The sequence below is a fragment of the Loa loa genome (assembly GCF_000183805.2).
Source record: "Loa loa unplaced genomic scaffold supercont3.59, whole genome shotgun sequence".
NCBI classification, from domain to species: domain Eukaryota; kingdom Metazoa; phylum Nematoda; class Chromadorea; order Rhabditida; family Onchocercidae; genus Loa; species Loa loa.
This window is the reverse complement of record NW_018108239.1, coordinates 143,173-167,951: the sequence shown is the minus strand read 5'-3', so window position 1 is coordinate 167,951 and position 24,779 is coordinate 143,173. Positions and strand designations below refer to the sequence as shown.

The 24,779-nt window shown below is 31.9% G+C and overlaps 7 protein-coding genes across 7 annotated transcripts; 4 read left to right on the top strand and 3 right to left on the bottom strand.

Moving 5' to 3' along the window:
• Nucleotides 1-1,283: 1,283 nt before the first annotated feature.
• LOAG_02699 (hypothetical protein) lies at nucleotides 1,284-1,875 on the bottom strand (the record flags this gene model as incomplete). The annotated part of the gene is made up of 2 exons (XM_003138236.2): nucleotides 1,586-1,875; nucleotides 1,284-1,452 (listed from the first exon to the last, which is right to left on the bottom strand). The coding sequence occupies exons 1-2, from the start codon at nucleotides 1,867-1,869 to the stop codon at nucleotides 1,284-1,286; spliced, it is 453 nt and encodes a 150-aa protein (XP_003138284.1). The 5' UTR covers nucleotides 1,870-1,875.
• A 1,682-nt stretch (nucleotides 1,876-3,557) lies between these two features.
• LOAG_02698 (ATP-dependent RNA helicase cgh-1) lies at nucleotides 3,558-7,837 on the top strand. The gene is made up of 10 exons (XM_020446096.1): nucleotides 3,558-3,705; nucleotides 3,786-3,918; nucleotides 4,113-4,297; nucleotides 4,888-4,998; nucleotides 5,367-5,663; nucleotides 5,894-6,171; nucleotides 6,478-6,592; nucleotides 6,811-6,906; nucleotides 7,247-7,335; nucleotides 7,717-7,837. Exons 1-8 carry the CDS (start codon nucleotides 3,619-3,621, stop codon nucleotides 6,901-6,903), a joined length of 1,299 nt encoding a protein of 432 aa, XP_020303523.1. The 5' UTR covers nucleotides 3,558-3,618; the 3' UTR covers nucleotides 6,904-6,906; nucleotides 7,247-7,335; nucleotides 7,717-7,837.
• On the top strand, nucleotides 7,035-9,068 carry LOAG_02697 (hypothetical protein; the record flags this gene model as incomplete). The annotated part of the gene is made up of 7 exons (XM_003138234.1): nucleotides 7,035-7,058; nucleotides 7,139-7,153; nucleotides 7,390-7,472; nucleotides 7,717-7,777; nucleotides 8,061-8,206; nucleotides 8,488-8,554; nucleotides 8,979-9,068. 7 exons carry the CDS (start codon nucleotides 7,035-7,037, stop codon nucleotides 9,066-9,068), a joined length of 486 nt encoding a protein of 161 aa, XP_003138282.1.
• A 494-nt stretch (nucleotides 9,069-9,562) lies between these two features.
• LOAG_02696 (hypothetical protein) lies at nucleotides 9,563-10,198 on the top strand (the record flags this gene model as incomplete). Its single annotated transcript, XM_003138233.1, has 3 exons — nucleotides 9,563-9,686; nucleotides 9,783-9,878; nucleotides 10,005-10,198. 3 exons carry the CDS (start codon nucleotides 9,563-9,565, stop codon nucleotides 10,196-10,198), a joined length of 414 nt encoding a protein of 137 aa, XP_003138281.1.
• LOAG_02695 (hypothetical protein) lies at nucleotides 9,960-12,092 on the bottom strand. Its single transcript, XM_020446095.1, has 4 exons — nucleotides 11,995-12,092; nucleotides 11,098-11,254; nucleotides 10,589-10,704; nucleotides 9,960-10,437 (listed from the first exon to the last, which is right to left on the bottom strand). Exons 1-4 carry the CDS (start codon nucleotides 12,057-12,059, stop codon nucleotides 10,347-10,349), a joined length of 429 nt encoding a protein of 142 aa, XP_020303522.1. The 5' UTR covers nucleotides 12,060-12,092; the 3' UTR covers nucleotides 9,960-10,346.
• A 329-nt stretch (nucleotides 12,093-12,421) lies between these two features.
• Nucleotides 12,422-16,816, top strand: LOAG_02694 (FHA domain-containing protein; the record flags this gene model as incomplete). Its single annotated transcript, XM_020446094.1, has 12 exons — nucleotides 12,422-12,472; nucleotides 12,844-13,079; nucleotides 13,391-13,545; nucleotides 13,781-13,960; nucleotides 14,207-14,393; nucleotides 14,494-14,603; nucleotides 14,747-14,898; nucleotides 15,038-15,253; nucleotides 15,510-15,638; nucleotides 15,774-16,046; nucleotides 16,198-16,425; nucleotides 16,694-16,816. The coding sequence occupies 12 exons, from the start codon at nucleotides 12,422-12,424 to the stop codon at nucleotides 16,814-16,816; spliced, it is 2,040 nt and encodes a 679-aa protein (XP_020303521.1).
• Nucleotides 16,817-19,971: 3,155 nt separating this feature from the next.
• On the bottom strand, nucleotides 19,972-24,235 carry LOAG_02693 (hypothetical protein). Its single transcript, XM_020446093.1, has 9 exons — nucleotides 24,086-24,235; nucleotides 23,490-23,666; nucleotides 22,779-22,928; nucleotides 22,397-22,585; nucleotides 22,001-22,130; nucleotides 21,801-21,889; nucleotides 21,389-21,508; nucleotides 20,624-20,786; nucleotides 19,972-20,154 (listed from the first exon to the last, which is right to left on the bottom strand). The coding sequence occupies exons 1-9, from the start codon at nucleotides 24,215-24,217 to the stop codon at nucleotides 19,997-19,999; spliced, it is 1,308 nt and encodes a 435-aa protein (XP_020303520.1). The 5' UTR covers nucleotides 24,218-24,235; the 3' UTR covers nucleotides 19,972-19,996.
• Nucleotides 24,236-24,779: the final 544 nt, after the last annotated feature.

Sequence of the window (24,779 nt, the reverse complement as noted above, 5' to 3'; positions counted from 1 at the left end):
CTTTATAAACAATTGATTTAAAAATCGTTTCAATTTCAAATGGTTCCTAAAATAAATTATTTACAAAATACAACTTAAAAAAAGCAAAGTGAGGCAACTTTAAATTTGTGAGGGATTTTAAGGATGAAAGAATAAAATAAGGCTAAAATAGTGCCGCAAAATGTGCACTATTCTAGGAAGTTTCAGAGGAAAAACAATTAATAAAAAATTGATGGATCGAAAAGAATTATACAGAAATTGATGATTTATATGTTGAGAATGAAATCAATTTGCAATTTGGGATTTAATTTGAGGAGAATCTCGAAGTTCATTCTATTACTATTATATTTGAAATGGCCAAGTAAGACATTTGAGCTAGCCATACCCACTGATTATGATAAAGACAGGAGTTTGACTATTACATATGTAATATTTGAAAATGTTATAAACACTAGCAAAAGGAAATTTGAGGAATTCGAAGGAAAAAAATTTTGCAAGTTAAAGGGAAATGAATGAATTAATATAGTAATTTACTTCAATATTGGCAATAAATAAGATACAATAAGAAACTGAAAACTAATACATAAATAACTAAAATGACGATAAGAGAAAGAATTGACATAGTTTAGAATGAATTGCAAGGGTAAATCCTGAATATACCTGGTCAAATTTCATGTGAAAAAGAGAAATAATGTCTTTCTCAATCATGCTTGGGCAAAGTATTTCACAAAAAGCACCGGTGGGAAGTGATAAAATACCCATGGGAGGGTTTTTGTTCGAAAAGTAATTACTTTAAATTCTGAAAAGTAATTATCAATTTGAAAGGTTTTTGCTTATCAATTTTAACGAAACAGAATCCCCACTTTTTAACTTCTCAAAAAAAAGCAAGAGGAAGAAAGTGAGTCGGAAGGCTTTCAAATTAGATTTCAAACTTTAATTGGATTCTTAATCAATAAATAAGTTTCAACTCAAGCTTTTCTGAAATTTGGAAAATCTAAAATTAGGGATGTGACAAAATAAAATGCCAAAAACGAGAAGACATAACGTAAAGTCTGTTTTATCGGACTAGGATTTCAAGAAATGTAGCTTTTGGTATTCACTTTACTCGTGGAAGTTTTTGGCTAAATTCGAAGTTCACTGGCAAGGAACGCGTAGAGTATGAGAATACACCATGACATATAACTTATTTGATTAAAAAGAGACATGAAGAAGGAGAGAATGAGACATGGAGGGAAAGAAAAAGTGGAACTTAAACACCAGACATTGCAAAAAGATGAGAACTGATGTTCTTGTAAAAGACGCTTCTACACAGCGCCATTGAATTGCGCACAGGGTAGTGGCCCATAGACGCGGTCCTTAGCGTTAAACTTAGCTTCTATCGTCGTCACGCTTTGTGTTGGCAAATAGCCTTCCCTTGGTTGAAGGATTCTTGGTGTCGTTATTGTGTCAGGTAGTTTTCGTAGTGGATTTTTCCTTTGAGTAACTTCAATTCATTTAATGGATTAAGTATAGTTCTAACGGAATTCACGCATGCCATAAAAGGAAGTGTGACAGCATATCCGTCTGACTGCCAAATGAAATGTCATGACGTAAATGAAACATTTACGTTAAATGATTTTCATAGGGAATACTGTTTTGAACCAAGTTCAAGTCTTTCAGTGGAGTTTGTCGTAGACGGAGCTGGGCCACTTCGTTAAATAAAACATGACAACTTGCTCGTCTGACTGCTAGATGAAACATCAGAATTTGAGTACAACGTATCAGCCCCATTCGTTCGTGTAACTTGCAAGCGTTACCAAAGTAAACTGCAATAATGCTTGATGGAAATGATGGCCAATCTGCCAACAATAAATCGTTCAATCTCGTGCATAAACATTTGCTTCTGTGCATTTCCGACGCATAATAGAAAATATATCCATGATAGTTATGATTCAAGTAATTTCTAGGTATAAATATACTGTTTGCTTAACGTGATCTACTCGTTATAGTAATACTATCCTTACATAGAAATATGGAGAAATTGATGTGATTTGTTTGTAATATATCGTTCAGTTAATTTTATTCTTATGTAAAATTTTCCTAAATTTCCTTATTTATATAGATTTTGAAGTTTTTTTTTCGGAATTCTTTCATTTATATAAATTTTGCAGTTATTCTTCTTAGTTTAAGTATGTATTATTGGTTATTTGCCTGATTTTCCTACAATATAATCATTGTAGTGGTGTATGCTTGACGTAAAATTTCCACAGATTTCCTCTCATTTTTCTAAGTTTGAACACTTTCTGTTGTAGAATTTACGTTTAATTATTCAATTTTAACTCAGCCTGAGAAGTGAACTGTTGACATATGACGTATTAAGGTTGGTGCACATCTCGTATATTAGCTGCGCTTACTGTACTTGCTGACATGTAGTTTGAAAGTCTACATGATGATATTGTGCACTGTCGTAAGCATACAAATTTACTGAAATTTTAGGGCAGAAATGTAAATGGAGTTGAAATGTTTAGTTTTGAACATATTCTATTTATTGTTGACACGTAACTCAAAAACAGTGATGGCTTAGTAATTTGCTTAGAATTGGCGTATTATACTCCCGGAACTTATTCACATATAGCATAAAAATCAAAAATCAAAAAAAGCTTCTTTGTGGCAATCATGCGAAGTCTGCTGACGTGTAACTTTGAAACATACATGGGATTATATGTATATTTTGGAGTTATCACGTTCTTATACATGTAAACTCAATGGTAAATACGAATTTTTGTTGTTCCAAGATGATATGTGACCAAACCCGGTTCGACTGGATAGATCATTTGGACGCTGGATGGATCAGTAATATGGGCGCGAGATCTACGAAAACACTCCTCGAAGTCGTGCTTGGGAGAAACATTTGTTATTTCCCTAGACCTCGGCTGATCTTTATTGACTTGTGTGTCGAGATCTCCGATCTTTATCTCAAATGTAGATTACAAAAACATGCAAAACGTTTTTGCAGCGATTCCAAATGATATTTAAAAGAATGTGAAAGTAATGTAGGCGTTTAAATTTAACATAGTAACGTGAGTTGTGCGCCTGGATTTGAGATAATTTACATATGAAATACTGATTATGGGCCTCATATTTTATTTTACATCATTTCGAAATTTCAAAAATGGCTTTAACGTAGTTGTGGATATTTTTTCTGCGCATAAATATGTTGAAGAAAACTTTGTGTACTGTAAAACTTAACGGAAGTTGTTTCCTGGCATAGTTTTCGTGTCTTTTTATACTGACTTGGTGAATGTAGGGAATGGTTGTGCAGCAAGTGTTGCATGCACCGTTAACTTACAAATGAACGAAATAGTCTTTGCAGATATTTTGTTGAAATTATGTTGCAGATGTTCATATATGAAGACTTGATCCGACTAGGTTTTCCTGAAAGGCAATGGTCTTAGTTAAGGATAACACGGTATTGTTTTGAGTCAGAGTTAAAGGGTTCTTACAAAAAAACCGAGAGACTGTGAAGGTGTTCGAGAATTTGATCTTCCGTAGCAAGCTTTATTATGAGTTTGGTCATACTTACCAAAACAGTCAAGTTGGTTTTAGATCCTACTCAGCTGCTGTTAATTTTGGTAAAAAGTTATTATTACTGTTTCACAAATGACCAGCAAAACGGAGTCACAGAGTGATCAGTCTTGGAAGGAAAACCTTAATTTGCCGGCTAAAGATCTGCGCTTCAAGACAACGGTTAGTATGTTTTGGCTGTTCAAGTTACTGCTTTGTTAGTTTCCTAGACAGATTCAGCGTAATTCGTGAATGATTTTTAGGATGTGACGGATACAAAAGGTATTGAATTTGAGGATTTTTGCTTGAAGCGACCGTTATTGATGGGGATTTTTGAGAAAGGTTGGGAAAAGCCAAGTCCGATACAGGAAGCATCCATTTCAATTGCTTTATCAGGTGATCTTGAATTTTTCTTTTTTTTTCCAGAATTCCCAAGAAATCACGATTTGCTGTAACAAAGATTTATCATTTGATGAGTCGGCTAGGAAAGAAATAGTAAAAGGCAAATTCCGACTCGGTTTCCGGTTTCTGAGAACATGGTAATGTTGGATCTTGCAGCAAGCTTTTGAACGGATGTAAAAATTTTTCAGGTCAAGATATATTAGCACGCGCAAAGAACGGTACAGGTAAAACAGGTGCCTACTGTATCCCTTGTATTGACAAAGTCGATGTCGAAAAGAAATATCCGCAATCATTGATCATTGTACCAACGAGGGAACTAGCATTCCAAACCTCTAATATTTGTGTCGACTTGAGCAAACACATGAATTTGAAGGTCAATTTTTGAAACTAAATAATTCTATAAGCAACTGCTTGAAAAGTTTTCATTTTGCCAAGGAATGGGAAAGTAATAACAAACTGTAAAAATTGAGCGAGTCGAAAAAAAAAAAGGTAAATGTCCCAGAAACTTCAAGTGTGAACTTTGTTGAGTGCCAGAATGGTTTGTGAAAGTGTAAGGATCTCTTTATGCTATCGCAGTAATGTTATGGCCTGCGAATGAGGTAGAGGGCATGCTTCGTATGTGAACTTGTCAGACTGTCCACAATTTTTTTTTATTGCAAAATCTGAGGTCTTGCTTTTAAAGAGTAATGAAAACGTACAGATTTTTGACAACAAAATTACTGACTCTTGATTGGATTGTTTGGTTTGGTTGAACTTTATGTCTTTTTGGTTGATCTTGATGCATTTTTCTTAATGACTTTCCCAAATGAACATTGGTCATTGAATGACCAGACGTTTTGGATAATGACTAAATAATGATTATTTCTTGATCGAAAGATTTCCCTGTTAGGATTTTGACACTATCTCTATTCATACTATCTCTTTCATATATTTTCGCGTACAAAGTATAAATGTTTATTTCAGGTAATGGTTACTACGGGAGGTACGGAACTTCGTAACGATATCATGCGTCTGAATGGTACTGTTCATATTATTGTGGCAACTCCTGGCCGTATTCTTGATCTTATGGATAAGGTTTGATTCCATAACTCTATAGATTGATTCGAGAAAAATTTTTAGAGTTTCGGTTAACCTTGACATTTTTAAAAATTCTAAAGCGATTGTCAAACCACTTCACTGTAGGCCAAGTCGAAGAACTGTGCTTTGCCGGAAGCTATGTCGATAACATCATCGCCATCATTCTTGCTAGAACGGGTTTATTAATTTTGATGATAAAGGATTAGTCAGAATTAGTTTTATTATCAGGAATAATCTCCAAGCAACTTGGCGTTAAGTTAAAATTGAAATTTAATATTCAACGCTGTTGTCCAGTGAGTTGGTCCCCTGACAGTTTTGGTATTTCTTGCGGTTGGAAAATGGTATTTATATCAATAAATTTGCAGAATGTTGCTGATATGTCGCACTGCACAACGCTGGTATTGGATGAAGCTGATAAACTGCTTTCTCAGGATTTCCAAGGCATTTTAGATCGTGTCATCAAATTTCTACCGCCCGATCGACAAATTATGCTCTATTCGGCAACATTTCCACTGACAGTGGCAACATTCATGCAGAAGCACATGAGAAACCCATATGAAATTAATCTGATGGAAGAATTGACACTGGTCGGTGTTACGCAGTATTATGCCTATGTGCAAGAAAAGCAGAAAGTGCATTGCTTGAACACGTTGTTCCGCAAGGTTCGCTACTGTTTCATATATTCTAAGCTATATTCGGAATGGAGATAGAAGAATAGGCTTGATCTAATTCGACACAATGTTTGACATTTCCTGAATGTAGCCAAATAAACTGTTCCTGCTTGGTCGATTGTATGATCAGTTTTGCGACCATGAATGTGTCTGGTGTAGTTTCTCTTACCTCACTGTCTTTTAATTTATTTCAGTTTTAGTTACCATTTGATCTTTTCCAGCTTCAAATCAACCAGTCCATAATTTTTTGTAATTCAACGCAACGTGTGGAACTTTTGGCAAAGAAAATCACAGAAATAGGCTATTCCTGCTATTACATCCATTCACGTATGGCACAGGGTCATCGTAATCGAGTTTTTCACGATTTTCGTAAAGGAGCTTGTCGTAATTTGGTCTGCTCTGATTTGCTTACTAGAGGTATCGATATTCAGGCCGTAAATGTAGTCATCAATTTTGATTTCCCGCGCAATGCCGAAACATACTTGCATCGTATTGGACGGTATTTATTTTGGTCTTTTTCAATTTTTGAAATTTTTTTATATAAGGATTTCAACACTATTTTCTTATTAACTGTTCTATGCACAATTGTAGTTCTTCGTTTGCAATTGGTTCTTTTGCGATTCTAGAGCATCATTCCAGTCCATTTATGCTTTAGAGAATGAGGTGAGAAGACGGGGTCAGTTAATTATTAGATCAGATATTTTTAATTTCGTGGAGTATATTATAAAAAAATAGATTTCACAACGGGTGTGAGTAGTTTTGATTATACACTTCAGTGCTGTGATGAGTAGAATGATGTTTTCAGTTCGGGTCGCTTCGGACATCTCGGTATTGCGATCAACCTTATCACTTACGAAGATCGCTTTACTCTTCGACGTATTGAAGCTGAGCTAAGGACTCGCATTGCTCCAATTCCAAAGGTTATTCTTTAATATCTTCCAACAAAGTTTTTCTAAAATTTTTCTTCTCAGTATTTCTCTAGAACAATTTTTCAAAGTTTCTTTTTCTCACTTGTATAACATTTCGTTTGCCTCTTCTGTCAGAAATTGCTCACTCCAAGGTTTTTATTTTAAATTAATTGGTGTATAGAAATTCATTTTCTCAACTGGTGCAAATTAAGCAGTGTTGCCGTTTTCAGTCGGTGGATCCGAAACTCTACGTTGCCGAATATCAGATCGTTGATGAGAATGGTAGCGAAATGGTTGGATCTTCCAAGGAAACGGCTGCCTAGACAGTAAGAAATATTTTTAAAAAATCATAATTTTGGTTTGGTTCTAATTTTGGTTCTTTATAATACAAAATAAAAAACAAATAAAAAACGAACTAAACTGGATAAAAGTAACTGATGGGATTTGTGAAAAAATGCGACAAAGAAAAGGCGGATCGGTAATTTCGTGCAGCGGACATCAATTTTAGCAAAATAGCCTTGAGTCGACCATGTATGTAGTTGCAACTAATTTTTTAAGAGTCGAAAGGGGGAGGTAGTTAAGGAAGGAAGTAATGTTTAAGCATCTTTTATTTTAACGAGCAATTTTTAAAGTCAAATCATATTATGTAAAATTTATCTGTTTCAGATTTCGTGAAGGTGCTGCGTTTTTCTCGTTTTTATTTTGATCTCTTTCGATTTATTGCGTTGTTTTGATTTATTTTATCATTGCTATATGTAAGTCTTTCTTTCGGTTCATCTGTATTCTATATCTGTTAATACAAATAGCAGGAGCTTCCTGGATTGGAAATGAAGTTAGAAAGTCAAGGTAGCGGATGGAAAGTTGTTGGTAATAAAGCTCAGCAGGGAAGCGAGTTCTGCATTAGGAGGCTGCATTTCGTTAGATCTAAGCTGAAAAGTAGTAATGTCGATTAACCTTTAGCGGGTTTTCTAAGTTCAGTCTTATGCTTTTAGATATTGTTTTTGTTAATATCCAGCCAGTATGTCCTTTCATCTGTTGTTAAAATTATTTCCTTAATTTGATGAAGTTGAGCATAAATTTTAATACAATTTGGCACTTGGTATTACCTTGATAGTACACGAGTATTTATTTTTCAGGTCCATATTTCAGTTGCGCAGTACTCGTCTTGAGCGTGAAAACCGGTTGTATGTGCATATAGTTTTGTTTTTGACTTTTTTTTTGAATTTTAGCCTGTCTAATATTTTGCTTTTTGATTCCACAATTTTTACTCGTTTAATCACCGTGTTCGTTATTCTGTTTTAATTATAATACACATTAGTTTATTATTTGATAATTTCGGGTGCTATTCTTTGATGTCAAGTTTCTTTTTTAAAAATGTAACGAGAAATTTTTGTGCCCTCAATCTTTCTCCAAAAAAAGCTTCTAAACCGCTGAGGGCGATTATAATATGTTTGAAAGAAAGAAAAGTATAAATTTCAAGAATGATCCATCTAATTACGTTTTTAAAGGTGTAAAGCCTTTCTCTCATGTAGCCTTTTTGATTGCCTCAGTGCAGCACATTTTAACAAATACGAACAGTATGGAAGCAGGAACTAATCTTCCAGGGCTGGATGCTTCCCTGTTTAGGTGAGTAGTTTTGTTGAGTTTTTTTGGTTTATCCTCCTAATCCAGATTTTAAAAATCTTACAGATCAAATTTATAAGGAGCTTAAAATGTGTTCAATTAAGATTCATTTGATATGCTTAAGATTCGCTGCAAGAACTCATTGATTTAGAAGTCTTCTAATGTCGAGACTATCACAAAAAATTTTTGATTTGATGCTTTTTGCCTTTTCTTGTGCTTGCTCTTTATCTCTATTCTTTGTCTTTATCTTCAGCACGTTTATCTATTTATACTTTTTTTTTCAGGTTGTTTGGTTATGTTTTATGCTGTGAATGCCGTGAGCCGTTTACCATCCCCGGCTCTTGTCAAATAGTTCTCTTAAACATACGGCATTTTATGTTTTATAAATCTTTATTTTACATTTTTACTTCGTTATTTTTTAATCGTTCAGTGTTAAATTAGAGATGTTAATCGCACCATAAAAATAGAGCATCGTTTATTCCCTGGAATTGTGGACGGTAGTTATGATTTTATCACTGTTTGTTTACGTCGTCTCATATAAATGGTGGTGGTTTGTCCGGTCCGGAATGAAGAGGTTTTCTGTAAGAGTATCACATTGGATGGAGTGGTTCTAGTAATATCTTGCAAATATACTGTAGCAGTTGCTTTTTGTAAATCAAATCAAAAAGGAACGACTGAAATTTTTGTTAAAATCTGAATACCTCTTTGAAATGGACACTTTTTTTAATTCTTTGAAAGGGATATTTTGTTTTTTGTTTCACTCAGTGATCCGTAGGTCCTGATACCTGCTTACGAAGATGCGGCTTGCAAAATTTTTTCGATGCTTTACTTGGCATCTTATGTGGAAGCCTTGCAGTCTCATTAGGTATGATTTCAAATTTAGAAGTTTCTATTGTTTGTCCTTCTCCTTTCATTCCATCAGCAATCTTCCCCATGTTTGTTTCCTCCTTTATCCATAGTTTTCCGATTTTTTCTTATCGTCCTTTCTCTTTTTCCAACCTTTCACAGTTGTCGCCTAAATTAAAATGAAGTATTTTTCGGATTACTGTAGTTCCTCTTTTCTTTACACTGTTCTCTCGAATTTGATTATGAACCTCGCTTTGTTCAAATAATGTATTTGTCACTGATGAAAAATTAAGGTTTAAAAAAAAAAACGTAGCGCCCGCGTTCATTCACTATTTTTTTGGAAAGTGTTTGATGGTAACAAATAAATTATGCGCTACAAACGTGTTCAGTCATTCTGTCAGTTTACTAGTATTGACATGTCAGGTTACACGACAATAGAGACTACGGTCGTCTTTAGCGTAGCTTTGAAGTCAATTTTGTGTTGCCGTGGCACACATTATTCAAACTTTCGTTATGTGTCGTAAAACTCCCATTTTATTCAGTAGAGATCAGCGTTCTCCACCTCCTCTAGCATTACCGAGACAATTTCGAGAAAATCTCAATGCCTACTTGAAAGAGGAAGCATTCTTCCGAGCCTGTAATTTCTTCTTGAAAGGCGTGTGAAGGTCGTTTGGAAGGATGAGGGAATAAAGAGAGTGGAAAGGCTTAACTGACTGATATGGGCTGATTTTAGGGTCAATTCTAAACCCCTGTTGGTTGACGGTTGCGAATAGGATCGGCAGCAAGTTGGATATGTTCTACAGGTTACGTAGGTCTCCGAGGAAAGAAGGTTTAATGGAAATCTATAAACCCTCTATCATTTGAAACATCTGCGGATGCATCTAAATCCCGCTTTGAAACTCGTCAGATATGCCAACCACACATTCATTTTGACATCCAAAATAGAAAATTTTAGAACTTAAGAAACTGACGAAACAAATACAGAATGAAGAGACATTGGTAAATTTCTGGCATATTGTTTCACAATTGCATATCAAAAAATTTAGTTCATCCAAGGGCGGTTTTATGTTTAACGTTAATTTTACGAAAAGCCTTACAACCAGAGTTTTCTTTAGCCGAAGAGCGTCCCAAGCACTTGGGGAAAGGTAACCCAGTACTCATATTGAGCAATTAGAGAATAAAACAACAAGCAGAAGTGGCAAGAAGTAATTTCGCTTCAAAAATCATGTATGTCCGTTCTTACTCATATTGAGCAATTAGAGCATAAAACAACAAGCGGAAGTGGCAAGAAGTAATTTCACTTCAAAAATCTTTGGTAGGAGTCAATTAATCGTTTCCGAATATTCGGCAGCAGTTTGATGTGGTCGTCAACACAGGAAGATGCACAACTGGAATGACTTATTGTTAAAAAAAAAGCAAACAGGAACTTGAGAACCAAAAAATTCGAGATTTACCAAACCAAAAGGATGTCAGCCAGATATCAGTAAATGATTTAGATGATTACGTTCAAGAAGAGAAGGGAACACAGGAAATGATTACTTTAAAAGTTGTTTATCAAATTCTTTGCTTTGAACCTCAGTATACTTTGCGGGATCTGGACCAAATTTTTGCGTCGCTTTGTCGAAACATGTCATTCCACAACGATTCAACTGTGCCTTAAAAAAATATTTTAAAATGTGCCTTAAAATGTTTTAAAATCCTTTTGAAGTCAATAATCCTGGGAAAAACAAAACCAAAAAACGCGAGATCAATCCTACACTTTTTTCCAAGGAGTAATCAAAGTTAATTGTCGCGAACCGTTACCAATTTTACTACAACAGTATGTGATCATTGGAATGTTGATTAACATTAACTCGCGTTAATTAGCGAAAAAACAAAATGCTATGTACCTTCTCCGAGATTTTTTTGTAAACAATGTCTATCTTGAAATTCTCGTTAAGCCTTCTTATAACATCGTTGAAGCTTCTAACATATACATATCAAACTCATAAAATCCGCACTCCTGAAGTAATCGTGATTCTAGACAATACTATAACTTGCATTATCACCTGTAAATCGTCAAGTTCTTTTTGCAAAATACTAGTTGCCTTTTTGACAGGTCTGTTGCAATCTTCAACACAAGTCTCTATAATATCTCGATTCATACTCCTATCGTAGCAATCTGATGAGCAAACGAACATTTTCTTATGTATTCCTCTCAAATAACTGAAAAAAGACGTTTTTTTTAAACTTAAATCTCTAATTTTGAAAATACATTTGGAGAAATTTGAAAAGAAAAAGAAAAATTACCAATAGACCGACTCCACCATTGATAATTGACATGTAATCAGTTGAGAACACTCACATTCATCTCAAAAGAATCCCCAAAGAGCTCGGATTTAAATTCATTTTGGATCGATGAATAATAAGATCCCATATTTCTAAGATCTATCAAAAAACTATGAACCTTGCCATCCTCACGTGCAAGGGAAATTGAAGTGAGAGTTCGAGTAGATTCAATAAAAAGGATTCTTGTTTTTGAGATAAAAAGGATAAAAATTACTGATATTTTTCGAAATTTTCTTTTTATTAAACGTGCAAACATATGAACGTTTCTATCAAACATATAGATAAATGTGCAAGAGTTCTCATGTGCTTTTTTCAAAAGCATCACGTGCAGACGTTTCATCAGATGTGTGTACGTTTTTAACACTATAATGTGTAGGCGCTCCATCAATAAAAGTTTTCTTAAATTGCAAGTAATCCTATCAATTTATAGTTTTTTTTTTTGCAAAGTAAGTTGCAAATAATCCCACCAACTTATATAAATGAGTTTTTTAATTTTTTACCACAGATGCATAAGCATTAATCACTTTCATTAGTGGTACAGTTGTAGACATATTTACCAGATGAATAAACATTTCGACATATAGTCGATTTTACTAAATATATCCATGTATATGTACCTCTGATCGATGTCATCGATCAATACGTCCACTGCTTCTTTCATACGTTTCTCCGGTAAATTCATGTCGTCAAAAATTACCCAAACCTGTAATTTGTGGTATATTATGTTAAAAGTAAGCCTTGCAAGAATATCAGCCTGGAAAACTTTCACTACAACGAATATCTTTGATAACAATACATAATACACGACACGTAGCTGATGTTACATCCTCAACTTCCTCGCAAGATTAATCAGATAAACAAGCATTAGAAATTACGGACCGTAAAATTGTTTTACCGTTGAAACTGGGTTCTTGTATTTCGCTGTTGTGTCGGCGGTAGAGTTAGACGCTAATTAAGCGATTAGTTGGTTTTCTTCCTACATCATCTTTTTGTGATGGGGGAGGAAATATAATAAAGAATTTAAATTTCAAGAATACACTGGAAATGGATACGAATGACTCTAAGCCTTTGTTGTCGAAAGAAAAGGACGAGAAAGTAATTATTTCAATATTAGTTTACAGAAAAACATAGAATTATTTGGATCGAATTTATATGTTCAAATAATTTTGAAGCAAACATACTTTGCTTCCGTATATTCAGCTTCACGTAGACGTTGTATCAGCTGACATAGCTGGTCACATAAACTTAAACTTACCTGAAATAATATACAAAATTCTTTTTAGGATTTCATTGAATCTCACTGCCTATATTTTTAATTTTATTAATATCTCTTATTTAAATATCTGAAACATATTGATATGGCACATGCGGAACATAAACTCTTATAGCTATAGCTCTTCAAAATTAGTTTCACACTAATGTAACAAACGGAAAAAGGCTGGATATTTTTTTTTTCACTCTTTCAGCATGCAGTGATGGACGTTATTATGCCGGTCATATCCATAACTCAGCCTAATTTGGAATATGTTCCACCACCATTTGCCGTTGAGCCACCGAATGATATGCATTACGGCTTTGAAGTTATCAAAAATGGTACCGTAATTAATAAGGTTGATTTCGGGAGACGAAAAACTGGAACGTTTCTGGTCATCGGTCGATTACCATCTTGTGACATACAACTGGAGCACCCAACTATTTCAAGGTATTTCCATGGAAATTTATTCTCATCAGTAGACTTTTTGCAAAGCCATTGCAACAACTTTTTCTTTCGATTAGTTGCATTCATGCATCTATCATATGGCATGAGGACTACTGAATACTGAAGTTTTGATTTTCTAAAGCTTTGGTTTTCCTCTGATATTAGGAAAATACTTCCGGTTTTCATATTATCCAGCTCTCTCAAATATAGTACCTATTTGCAGTGGAATGTCGAGTTCCGAGTTCGCTAAATCCTAATTTCGGAAATTTTTGTTTTCGAGTTTATCATTTTTAACACTGTTTAACAGTTTGTAGACATCATTGCATACTTCAATATGGTGATGATTTAATGAATCGAACCGGTAAAGGATGGCATATTTATGATTTGGGTAGCACACATGGTACCAAATTAAATAAAAAAGAATTCCACCGAAACAGTTCATCCGAATACGTGTCGGACATGTTGTGCAGTTTGGAGGTATGCTTTATTTGTATTACTATTTAAAATTAATTATTACAATTTAAAGCAAACCTTCCTTCCAATATTTTCCTTGGAAAAAGTATAGTACAAACTATAATACAAACTAAGGTTAACCGATTTAATTTTCTGGTACTCAGACAATTCATTTTTTGAGCTATCATGTTTGCCTTGCAAGTCAAGCTTTTCCTTCCACTCCAGTGATTTTTAATTTTTTATTTTTCAAGGAAGTAGCAGAATTATGACTTTATTTGGTCCAAACTCGGATACTGAAGAGGAATGGGAATATTCACCAACAGAAATGAGACGATTGATCGAGCAAAAAAAACTTTATGATAAAATACAAAGAGAGAAGAAAAAGGTGTCAGAAAGTGAAAAAGAGAGTGATGGTATTATGTGGGGGATTGGTTTGTTTTTTGCTTCCCATTTTTTCTTCCCCAAAAGTCGAAGACTCAAAATTTTTTGGCTCAGTTCTATTTGTACTTTTTTCATATCCAGAGATTTCAAATATTGAACAAAGAAGAATTAGTTGTGATTCTTTTGAGTTTCAAATAAATGAGTAATTGCGGTAGAGCTGGGTTAAGAAGATACATAAGTAGAATCTGGGAATTATGTGATTGCTATGGTTTCTTTTTTAAAATACGTCGTTTCAGATTACGACGAAGAACTAGCATATGCTCAGGCGTGTTATGCAGATGATATTCAAGATCGGGGAGAAAAATATCGTGATGATCCGCTGAAGGTGTTGTCACGGTTTTTTGAAAAAGAAGGCTTCGATATGAATTTCACATTTGACGAAACAGGGATGGGGCAAAACCACAAATGGATATGTTCTATTGAGTCAGTTTATATTCACTTTTATTTTCAGTTTTGAATAGATTAACCGTATAATAACGGCTAGTTTCTTAATTTTGAGGAGGTCTGAACTTTAATTATTCAGATTACCTGTTGATACAGCAGCTGGCCAGTCCTTATCTGCATCAGCGGTATGTAGTGGAAGCAAAAAAGAAGCTCAGGTGTTATGTGCCTTCAATGCTTGCAAAACCTTAGGTATTTCGAAACTTTGAATCCAGGGGAGAAATTGGAGTTTATACCATCTTCTTTTATATCTTGTTCAAGTTTTATCCAACCTATTAGAACTTTTTAAAAAGGCTTATTCTATATGTCATATTTTTTATGCTTATTTTTGACAGACATGCATAATATTCTGTTTCGGTCGAATGAAGCTAGAAGGAAGGCTAAAAATTTAGTAGATAATGATTATTATGATTCCGATGAAGATACATATCTCGACCGGACAGGTCAAATTGAAAAAAATCGTGAAAAGCGGCGGCAGCGTGCTTTAGTTAGTTATCATTTGCTATTTTCTTCTTTCAGTATATTTGTCATTTTCAAGAAAAAAGGCAAGAAAAATTTGTGTTGTCATTATTAAATATTTTCTATGTCACTCTCTGAAACAGAAATCTTCTATCTGCCAATATCAGGAAGCGAAAGGCAAAATGACAATGGAAATAGAAACTTTCGAAACTTTGACGAAGAAGATTGCTTCAATAAGTAAAGAATTATGTGAAGTGGAGGCTCAGCTAATAGCGATTTCCAAAGAAAGAATGGAAAAAGAGGATGATGAAAAAGATGATGATGATCTCGATAAATTCTGCAAACAACTGGGATATTTTAGCAGCGAGAAAGATAGCTTGACTGTAAGTTTGATTTCATCTGTATTTCCAGTTAGTTTTTTCAAGCTATTTCAAATATCAAAATTATTTTATTATGTTTACTTCACGACATGTGTTTTATGAAGGAGCCGGCCTAGCTTCATCGCTGCTTACTTAGCATAGAAATATACTATGCATTTGCACAATGTGCAAGTATGCTTTTAACTGCTTAGTGCTCTATATTAAATTTCATCATATGCAGAAGGATCCGAGGGAATGTAGGAAATAACTTCATTTGCAGGTGAAGATGGAAAAATCAGTTTTGCGACATCGTCTCGTAGCTCTGAAACATGAAAAAGAACGACTCGAAAAATTGGCCAAAATCGCAAAGCCGGTAGAACTGCCAACATTGAAAACACAATCAATTCAGGTGATGAATTGTTCTTTCGAATTCAGATTTTAAATGATGTAACAAGTTAACGATACCTTCTGCTTCTCAGAACAGATAATTTCGAAAATTTTCCAGGAATTTTGTGGTTTTTAGAAGTTAAATTCAAATTCTCAGGATGGTAAACGTGCCATGGGTTCTTTGTCTACTGCAACAATGAAGAAATTGATGAAAATGCGACAGGCTAAAAAATCACTTCCGGAAAAGATAGAACGAAGTGAGTCATTGGGAATGGAACTACCATTGGATACATTCATCAGAGAAACTGCTGATAGGCTGCCTTTTATAGCGGAAGTTGAAGATGATGAAAAAACAGTTGATTCTGTTAACACTGCATCTAATGGTCATCGACGAGATCTTGCAGTGGCAACTAATGCTTCTGGTGGAAAGGTTTGTTTTTAAATTAGATGAATGATTATGGCTGAATTAATTTGGCCGGTTGTTTTGTGGTTGTCTTTTAAAAGACTTTTTTTCAGTTCAGAAAAGTCTTTTTCTAATTTCGTTATTTTCATTACTTTCATAAAATAATTTCAATTGCAAGGAATCCAATATCTCAACAACGTTAGCAGTTGTGTCCAATACAGAGAAAGTTATAAATGAAGAAAAGGATGAAACAACCATTGCTCCGTCAACCGTGGCACAAGAAATACCGCAGCATATGCAATCTGCCGTTTCGGATGAAAAGCAACCATCTACAACAAAAAATGACAATCCTTTAAAACGAAAACGCATCCGAATCCGTGATGTAACATCATCGAAGCTGCGAAAGGTTCTATATGTTACTAATCAAACTATCGGCGATATACGCACTGTGTAGTACTGTAATACACTGTGTAATACTACAGCGACATTTCATAGCTATCTAATTTGTTAAACTATTTTCAATTGTTCAACTTTTATTCTATACTAATTTGTTAATGTCGGGCATTCATCCACCTGGATGATGCAATATATCTGCTTATGCATAGTTTATACATGGCAGTACTTAAGCCAATTCTTCTACAGCTTTTTCAAGCCGTTTACGCGATTCATTGCAGAACGATGATTATGGCGAAGGAATTGCTAACAGAAATGAGGATTATATCATGTGGATGCCACCGGAAAATCAAAAAGGGGATGGTACAAATGCACTTAATGCAAAATTTGCTGGAAAATATTAGGAATACAATGGTATGAGTGTCAATGATAACTAATGAATAGAAAAATATCGACACCAGTTTTATTTTCACCGTAGCAACTGGGAACTTTTCGTTACTAAATTAAGTGAGGTTAGTTAGGTTTTCATTGCGATGTACTTAATGTTATTGTGATATATTCCTAATCAAAATACCATAATACCAAGTTTTTTGGGGCAGCGTGACTGTTCCCACTCCCAATCTTTACCTTAAAGAACGAGTTAAGGGTCGTCATTAGAAACAGTATGTGAGACCTATCAATTACTAGAACCTGACTAAAATAAAAACATATCAAAATGTCGTTTATTCAATTATCAATTAAACTATTAGCCAAATTGTGGTTTTTCATGCACAATTAATATGCTTTAGAAGTTTGGCATATAATTTGTATCCTTTGAATGTTTCGTAATGTCTTATATAGTAAAGGATATATATTATCATACAACTGTTTGAACTATTGGTTTTTGTGTTTATTGAATGAAGGGAAGCAAAAGAGAGCTGCATATTCGATCTTTTACATTTTCTGTGAGCTTGAACTTTCTTGAAAATACTTTTATGCTTAACTGAAACTTCTTGGAAGTGCGATTTAAGTCGAAATCATTCCAATGTTATTATGGTTTAGTTCAGATTAAATAGTATAAGTTTACAAAAAAGAAAAGAAACATGTCGAAGTATCATTTATTCAGTCAACCTACTTATCCCTCCATTAGTCGAACCAGTAAATTTGGAGAAATTTGTTTGCTAATAATTTTGGAAGCTTTTTATTAAAAAAAAAGTTACATATTTGGTCGGCTTCTGGTGTACAAATACTGTAGCACCTTAACTAACGATAATCTTAGCATAATTACATGATCGGTAATATATTTTCAAAATGTTGACAGTTTTTGTTTCTATTCTTTCAACGACATGTTCTTCACAACTGTACATGTTACCCTGGCGGGTATTTTTTTTCTTATTTTCTTTTGAAAAATAGATCAACGTAAGCAATGGCATAAACGTTACACAATACGTTACAGTCCAAAGGTCATATTTTATTCATTGAACTAATATAAACTAATGAATAAATTTGTATTAATCAAAAAAAAGAATTAAATGATAGATCATGAAACCCTTTTTATGTCATGCATATCTCTTTTCATTAACATATTATATTTAACTAAAAATGGCTTTTACTTAGCAACATATGTCCAAGCCTTTTTATTTTTTTGGGAACTTTTCGCAGCAATAATTGATTTATTTTTTCTGTATGTAATATGCTCAAGAAAAAACGAAGTTAGGTAGGGAAAGGGAAATTCGTCGAGGAAGGAAGCATTCTAAAAATAATTGTTAAAGTGGAAATAGAATTTGCCAATTCATATCATCATTATTATCATTATCATTAGCATCAGTATCACCATTATCGCTATTGTTTATCAACTTCCCACAGTGCGATCCAAAATGATAACATCGGACAAATCAACCTGGAAAAACCAGTTATACTTTTATAGATGATGATTTGTGAAATATTGAATAATTTTTGTGGAATTTTATGTTGTAAGCGGAAAAGAAGCTTATTAGGAAGAAATTGAAGCTTAAATATTCCTATCAATATTAGCATCCAATCGTAATGCAAAAATGTTTCGTTGATTATCATTAATGAATAATGGAATGAGACACATAAATATTTTGACTAGGAACTGATAAATTTATTCGTCTTTTAAAATGAAATTTCGACCTTTATCACTGTCTAGAAATTTTCAATATGATATTTCAATGTTTATATTTCTTCATTTATTTTTTTATTTAAAAAAAAGTTATTCGATTGAAAGGAATTATAAAAAATAATGAAAAGAAGACAAGTTATGCTTATTTCAGTATACAAAAGCAGCTCTCTCATAGGATTGTAAAAATGGTATGCAAACAGCTGATGGAATACTACAAATATTAAGCAGTAATATTTCATCAAAAAAATAATACAAAGTGTCACAAATATTTGTCGTAGCATTATTATTATTATTGTAGTGTTCTTTTTGATTACATTTTTATTTGCTTCTATTAATTCTGTCTAATAATATTGTTTATTCTTTAGTTTTAAAAAAAAAAATTTGTTAATTTGATTGATTTGAAAAAAATGAACTAGAAAAATTTAAAAAAAAATACACATTAACTGAAAATGGGCCGATAAAAGTTGGAAAATTTTAGGGAAAAAGAAAGGTAATTTGGTATGAAATGTTTCTGTTGAATAATTCAAAGTAATTAAAAAGAGCAATGGAAGTTATTGAAGTGAAAAAAAAAAAAAATTCCCAAGAAGAGAGGAGGAAAAATAGAGAAGGTAAAATGTTAAGATAAAGCTGAAATTGAAATGTCGGATATGTTTAATATAATTAATATTCATATTTACTTATTGTAGTATATGTGTTTATTTTTGGAAGATGAGCCAAGTTTGAAAAATTTAATTTTTTCTACAAAAACTTGATTATTTAAAAATTTTTTTCATCTTGAAAATTAACATTTCAATAGAGAAATGAATGCAATTTTTGGCAACGGATTGGATAATGGCCCATCCATAATGATAGTATTATGCTTAATTGAAAACAAATATAAAACATATTATGGGGGGTAGGGGAGGGATTTTATTCATTTTCAAATTAATTTAGCATAACAATAAAAGCTTATAATAGCAAAAGGTATGCACATATTACAACTCTGAAAAATAAATAAACATTTGAAAAAGAGAAAAATGAACAAAAATATGTAAATGTAAATATCCCACAATCAGTTATAGCAATATGAAATGAATTTTAGAATTTAAAAATGATCAGCTTTTATGCTATGCTCGTGATCAACAGAAAAGCAAAAGTGATTGGAGGAAAAATTTGAACTTAAAAAATTATATTATCAAAAAATTATGTGTGATAGCAAAAAAAGTATGGTATATGTTTATTTTTTTTATATAACGCTTTTTTTTTTGTCAACAAATGAGAATTTTATAATTATTGGTGCTATTATTATCATCACAATATTTCATTATTATTATTATTGTTGTTATTGATAAGGTCATTATAATTTCAACAATATGTTCTTTGGAGAAATTATGATCATTTAAAATTACGATAACAAAATAATCTTCTCATTAACTTTGAAACATTTATAGTCGAAAAGCTTAGATGAAATTCGATGGACATTTTATTGCATAACATCCTCTCTTAGAAGCGCCATATCAGCATCAGATGGGAGAACAGTTCGATCACCATATACTTTCCGTTTCATCGAATGTGACTTTAAAATTTGGCAAGAAATTATTGCCACAATGATAATCACTGATATAAGTAATACGAAAGCACCTAAAATAAATTTGAATTAAAATAGAAATTTTTTTAATTTCACATCTTTGTGAAAAAAAAAGGTTGTGAGATACCTAAACTGACATTTGACAATAAAAAAAAATGTTTAGAAAAAATTAAAGTTTCGAAACTGTCAGATCAATCAAATGCTAGCATTTATTGAACTGAAATATTTACATTTCATTTCATATTAAAAAACAATATGACATCAATCTCCAACATATTTCCTCTCATTTTCGATCTTCAAACTTTTCCCAAAATCTTAAATCACTTTAATTATCTTTCTTAACAGAACTACAAGCAGAATCATCTCCTACATTTGATTATAAAACATCTTTCTTGACCTGGTCAAATTCACTGGAATGTTTGTTAACCAATAAAAAAAAGAGTTCATTTTCATATTTCCTCTCATCATTTGTTGAATGTTATTAGTTGTTTCTTTGATACATTTTATTGTTATATAACTTACTTATTTTCTTGTACAAAACAAATGGATCACATTCCAATTCCCAATTAAGTGGAATAAAATCGTTTGTTGCTACTTCCAATTTTTCCACTGTACATATTCCATTACAATAGCCAATTGGAAAATGATAAATATGATTGGAATTGGTGACATTTTTGTAAAAAAGCTTAAAATCAGTAAAATATTTTAAAAATTGTAATTTTGAGGGACATTAATAATGGGCTTTTAATTGGAATTTTGAACGTTACCCAATGTAACATTCAACGACATAAAGTTACCCTTAATTTGTATAAAATTTGACTTAGAGAATCGGAAATACGCATTTACAAACAGATTTCATATTTCGATCAATTCATACACTTCTAATTACATCACCTTTGCTAATGATTGCATCACTTCCACGTTTCATAAACTGATAACATAAATAGGATATGTAGGAACTGATATAGGTATTAGCAAGGGTAACGTAATTAGAAGTATGTGAATTGGCTAAGGTGTGATAACGACTTTTAAAAAGTAACTGATAATGATAATGCTAGGTAAGAATAAACTGCAACTGCAACCGCTACGAGTAGTAATGTAGTTGAATTGATAACACAGTTATCTTATTTTCAATTTATTTACGTATCTTTAAATGTTTATGATGATAATCCAAGGATAATATATACAATAAAATATAGTATTAATTGATAACCATGGTATATATTTATAATTTCATAAAGATGAAAAAGAATAGACTGATGATTTAATATAAATTGAAATACATACCTGAAGAATGAATTGATTATTAATCCGATGCGTTTCAAGTAATACAAGAGCAGCATATGGTGGAGGAGTAGTAAGTTTCATACCAAACATACTTAGTAATACTGCTAATGTATCATCATGCTGAAAGGTTTATACATTATTTGCTTAAACATCAAGAAAGGAGGTAATAATCCATTATGAGAATTTCATTTAACAAAATATTATTTAACAAATTTTGTCATAAATAAAACAATTACGCATAAAAAAAAAAAATTTGTTCAGGGAATTTTATCAAGCAAATGTATGATTTTGTCCAGTAAACAACAAAAAAGATGTATGTTTTTTAACTGATTTTAGTGTGTTAATTAATTAATCAAATTAATTAATGGGAAGAAAGTGATGAAGAATATAAGAAAGCAAGATTAAAACAAACAGCAGAATATGCATAAATCTTTTGATTCCGTATTGAATGTTCCTTTATCAAATTGTTAAGTCTTGCAAAAATTTCTTTCCATAATTCGCCTAAAACTATTAAAATTTATTCTTTTTGCCATAATTTTTACTGAGTGATATGAATTTTTTGATTTTTTTTAATTCCAAAGAAACAATCCTTATAAAAATTGAAGAATTAACCTCCTCGCAGTCTTTTCAACAAATTGGTACTGAATTCATATTGACCCCATAAATTATACATTTCCGAAATTTTATTCCATATAGTTTCATTAATCCATTTTGGAAATTGATGTTTGTCTTTATGATAAGTCTAAAATGTAGGAGAAAGACGAAAAAAAAAATAAAACAAAAATTGTTAAATAATTTATTTTTTATCTGTAAATTTCAAAACATTTTGACCAAAATACTTGTAATTCCTTCTTTATTTAAATAACTGAACCAAACTATTGTTCTCCTAAATTAAAGTATATTTTTAAAATGAAATTATTTTTCACTTTAAAATGGAATTATTTTTAAAATGAAATTAAAGTAAAATTACTAAATTAGTTTAAACTTAAAAAGAAAATGACAACTTACAATAACCTTAAGTGAATCATAAACGACCCAAATATTTTCAAAATCATAATAGCCATTTTCTACGTTCATATGTTTACCGATATATCGCCAAAATTCGTCATTCATCTTTAATGCATTTTGTATCTTTTCCATTTTGAGCACTTCTCTTAGCTCTTCTTTTACCTTTGGACAATTTTGTTGGAGTAATAGCTAAAAGAAATTTTAAATTGTTAAATTTAAATAATATTAATTTGAGCAGAAAATTATTGCCATACTAAAACTATAATACAAACAACAAATGAAGCCAGTAAATGCAAACTTTTGTGCTTGCTTAATTCTTTAATTATCACTTTTTTTTTGAAAGAAAATTAATAATCCGAAAAAATAAAAAAAAAAGTTAAGCTTTGTCTTTGTCGGCTTGTATTGTATGCACTGGTATCGGATGCCATACTGATAATAATTTATCATCATGATACGTCTGTGAATATAAACCTTGAAGTACAGCATTAGCTGTCATTAACGTACGATTGGTATCTGTACTTCTTACGTAAATCTGAAATAGTATGCTGCATAAATATGTTTGCAAAAAAAAGAAGCTGATTAATTATGTTTAAGTCTTCAAAAAATTTGTCACTACAACTAATCAATTAATTAGCCGAACAATTTTCATGCCCATATTCCTTTTGCATAATAATCTTTCCAATCAGAAATTGAATGAATAAAATAATTCTTTTTTAATGCAGCCAGATAGTCCCAATATTCTCAAATTATCTTTACATAAGTTAAAGGTCAAAACTTGAGTAACTTGAATGTGTTTTTTTTTCTTAGTAATTTCACTCTTCTTTTTTCTTTCATAGATGAAGCTATGATGGAACTTTGTCACAGCAAAAAGAAAAAGAAAAAGAAAAATTGCACCATTTGTTAACTGCGAACTTTTATTTTCATTTTTTCCTTCCGTTTTTTTCTTTTTTTTAAAAATACATTATTAAAGTGAAGGATTAAAATCTTTTAATTTAAATCTAAAAAAAGAAATAAGGCAGATTTGTGTGCATATACACTGAAAAATTTATAGTAATAATAGGAATAAATTGTTATATTTTAAAACTTATGGAACCTCCGAAGTTTTAAAAGTTTCACTCAAAAATCCATCATATCGTTGTCGAAGTAATTTACCAAGATGATATGCTTGCCAGATACCATCAACTGTTAGTTCACCTAAGCCAATTTCCCACGATTCTTCATTATCATTTGGAAGCAAAGTTATCGGTGTACGATCACCATGTCGCCACATCTGTATAATTAACGATTTATGATAATATTACATGAATGAAAATTGAAATCTTATAATGATAAGATGTATGGTTACCATGTTACCATACGCCATTTTTAATATATTGTTATAGTATGCATAATGCATTTAAATAAAACAACTTCCCAGTAAAATGAACTGTTTCCTCAGAAACGTCTTTAATAAAAAATTTAAGTTTTAAAAATTCACATTTTTTACTATCTTCTTGTTTTTCTGAATAATACAAGGATTTATTGGATATATTGAAGTACTCAACATTTTGGTAGAAATTTTGCATTATCATTAATCGTCGTTTAATTAATTAATTAATTAAAGTTATCGTTTAATTAATTAATCATAATTTTAATTAATTGATTAACAAGAAAGGAAAATTTCCAAAGACATGTTCAAATATTACTTACAGCATGAACATGAATAAGTGTTGTTAAATTTGCTTTTATATCAGCAACTTTTCCATCCTTATCAGTTATTGTTTGTTTACCAATAACAAGAATCAGTAAACAATAAAATATCAATGCAAAGAGGCATTTCATATATGTGTTTACCTGAAATAAAAAAGAATAAAGTAAAAAATTAAGAAAAAAAGGAAAGAGGAAATTAATGTATAAAAAAAATCGTTTTTAAATATTTAATTAATATTTAAACTTGGAAATAAGAAACAATCGAAATTTCAAGCAGATATAATAAATATCTCGATGGAAAACCCTAAAATAGTACAACCAATAATATCACATCTTAGTCAAATCCGCATTCTCAATGTCATGATTGAACACTCTGCCGTCAATTACTTCTACTTTACAAATGCCTGTTATAAACCCTTCGTGTCACCAGAAATGTCACCAACATATCCTATCATCGATGTATATTTGTCTATTAATGTCACTTGCTCTGTGTTTTCCTATGCCTATGTATGTATGATGTATGTATGTATGTATGTATGTATGTATGTATGTATGTATGTATGTATGTATGTATGTATGTATGTATGTATGTATGTATGATATGCATTTGCTAAGCATATATTGGAAAAAGTGATTAATAAAGAAGAGTAAGGTATGCGATGAATGGGATATTGTAGTGGATGACTAATATTCA